The sequence below is a fragment of the Pundamilia nyererei genome, unplaced genomic scaffold, assembly GCF_000239375.1.
Source record: "Pundamilia nyererei isolate P.nyererei 1_Seehausen unplaced genomic scaffold, PunNye1.0 scaffold00559, whole genome shotgun sequence".
NCBI lineage: Eukaryota > Metazoa > Chordata > Actinopteri > Cichliformes > Cichlidae > Pundamilia > Pundamilia nyererei.
The window spans coordinates 141,573-143,454 of record NW_005187960.1 but is presented as its reverse complement, the minus strand read 5'-3'; the positions used below and the strand labels follow the sequence as shown (position 1 = coordinate 143,454).

Genomic DNA, 1,882 nt, shown 5'->3' with positions numbered 1-1,882 from the left:
TTTGAATACAAGCGCGCTGATCCACACAGGTGTTCACTGTCCATAGACATAAACTACACCTTTCTTGGCTGCTACTTCCAAGCACATTGTGCGCTGTTGGTCCTGCTTGCTGCACAACAACATTCAGTATTTACTGCTGTTTACACTTAGCTAGATTAATGCGATGCTGTTGTGTTTAGTATGTTGCTGTTTTTTGCTTGTTTTCTCTTTTTCCTCTCAACAGCTGATCCAGGAGATTTTTTTCTCTTCTCTCTCTTTTTAAGTTTCCTTTCTCACTGTCCCTCTCCCCTTCTGTTTTTCTTTCCCTTCCTCTTTCTCCCTTTCCTGTCCCTCAGTCATGTCTGTCCCGTCTGTAACAACTGAAAATAAAATAAAATAAATAATAACAACAAAGGTCGATCAAATGGACCAATACAGCAAGGCCGTGATGATCCACTTGGTGAAGTAAATCCATCGGGTCTCCTTGTTGGTCTTCAGACAACAGATCTGGCTAAAGAACCAAATGGGACAGGCAAACGACCAAAACAAAATCGCTCTGACAGCAGCAGTCAGCGCCTCAGTCTACGCTCAGATGTAGTCAGTGTTTGGAGGCCACGAGCTGATGTTTTGAACCAAAAAAGGAGTAAAAGAAATAAAATGCTACTGCATCTCCACTTCAGCGGATTAAATAAAAGCAATTAAATAAAACGAGGCCACGCAGGTGTTTCTGGTGACAACAGCTTCAAATTCAGTCTCCTTCAAATATTCCACGTAGTAACAGCACGAGACAGCAGCGACAAACCGCCGCGTCCGCTGCAGTTCAGATGGGAAACACATGAAATGAACTGACCTGATGGTTTGCATGTGGAGGCAGAACCAGCTCCACACTCTCCACCCGAGTCCTCTCTGCTGCCACTGCACTGGGTCCCACTGAGCTGTCAACTGATACAGAAACAAGTCAAGTCGTCCCTCTATGTGAAGAAAGTACTAATTCAAGTTTGATAGTCATTTAGAGCCAGACGGTTGTCTTTGTTAGCGACCACAGCAGACGCCATGGAGCCACAGGCTAAAGTATAGGTCAGTGCAAATGTTCTTCTCTCAGCTTCGCCGGCTTCTCCTCCTGCCTGAGCTTCCTTTGTCCTCCTCGCGAGTGCCCGGACCATCGCAGCCTTGCCTCCCTACGCTCGTCTTAACTCGAGTCGTTCCTCTCATATCCTCATTTCACGTCCACAGTGGTCACTCCCAGTGGAAACCCCGACATCTCAACTCCTCCAGCTCGACCTCTTGTTTTTGTTAGTGCCACTGCCTCCAAACCATGGCAGCTCTCACTACCATGGTTTCAATCCTCTGTCACATATCAACCCTGAAACCTGTCTCTTTTCTTCCCCTGTCTGTTGCTCTGGATGGTTGAGCCCAGGTATCTAAACTCCTTCCTGTTACCTGCAGCCTCCCTGCTTTCCCTACAGGTCACATCATCTGCAAACCTCACCGTTCACAGAAGGGGCTGAGAGCAGATCCCTGCTGTGATGCCAGACACCTCCCCATGTCATGCACCAGCCTCACACGCTTCTCCAGCACTTCTGACATTCTCGTGTAAACCCACAGCTGCTCTATCCTGTGCTTTCTACACGCACAACGACGCAGTGAAGTGAAAAGACTTTGCTGTCTGCCGGGACGTGGCCGGGTGCGTCACACTCACCCTGCTGCACCGACTCATTGGAAAGCAAATCCTTGATGATGTCATCGTGCACCATTCGGACCCTCCGCCTTTCAGCGGCCACGCTGTATTCAACCTGCTCCTTCTGCGTGAGAGGAACAATGGGCTTCAAGGTCACCTGGTTCGGGGTCAGGAGGTACCACACACACACACACACACACACACACACACACACACACACACACA

General features: G+C 48.7%; 1 protein-coding gene across 1 annotated transcript in view; it reads right to left on the bottom strand.

Moving 5' to 3' along the window:
• The window catches only part of acot11a (acyl-CoA thioesterase 11a), a 24,128-nt gene that overhangs the window by 7,022 nt on the left and 15,224 nt on the right, over positions 1-1,882 (bottom strand). Inside the window, exons 6-7 of the mRNA XM_013907855.1 lie at positions 1,679-1,814; positions 801-921 (exon numbers count right to left, since the gene is read on the bottom strand). Coding sequence (XP_013763309.1) covers positions 801-921; positions 1,679-1,814 — 257 coding nt within the window. The remainder of the gene's footprint in view (positions 1-800; positions 922-1,678; positions 1,815-1,882) is intronic.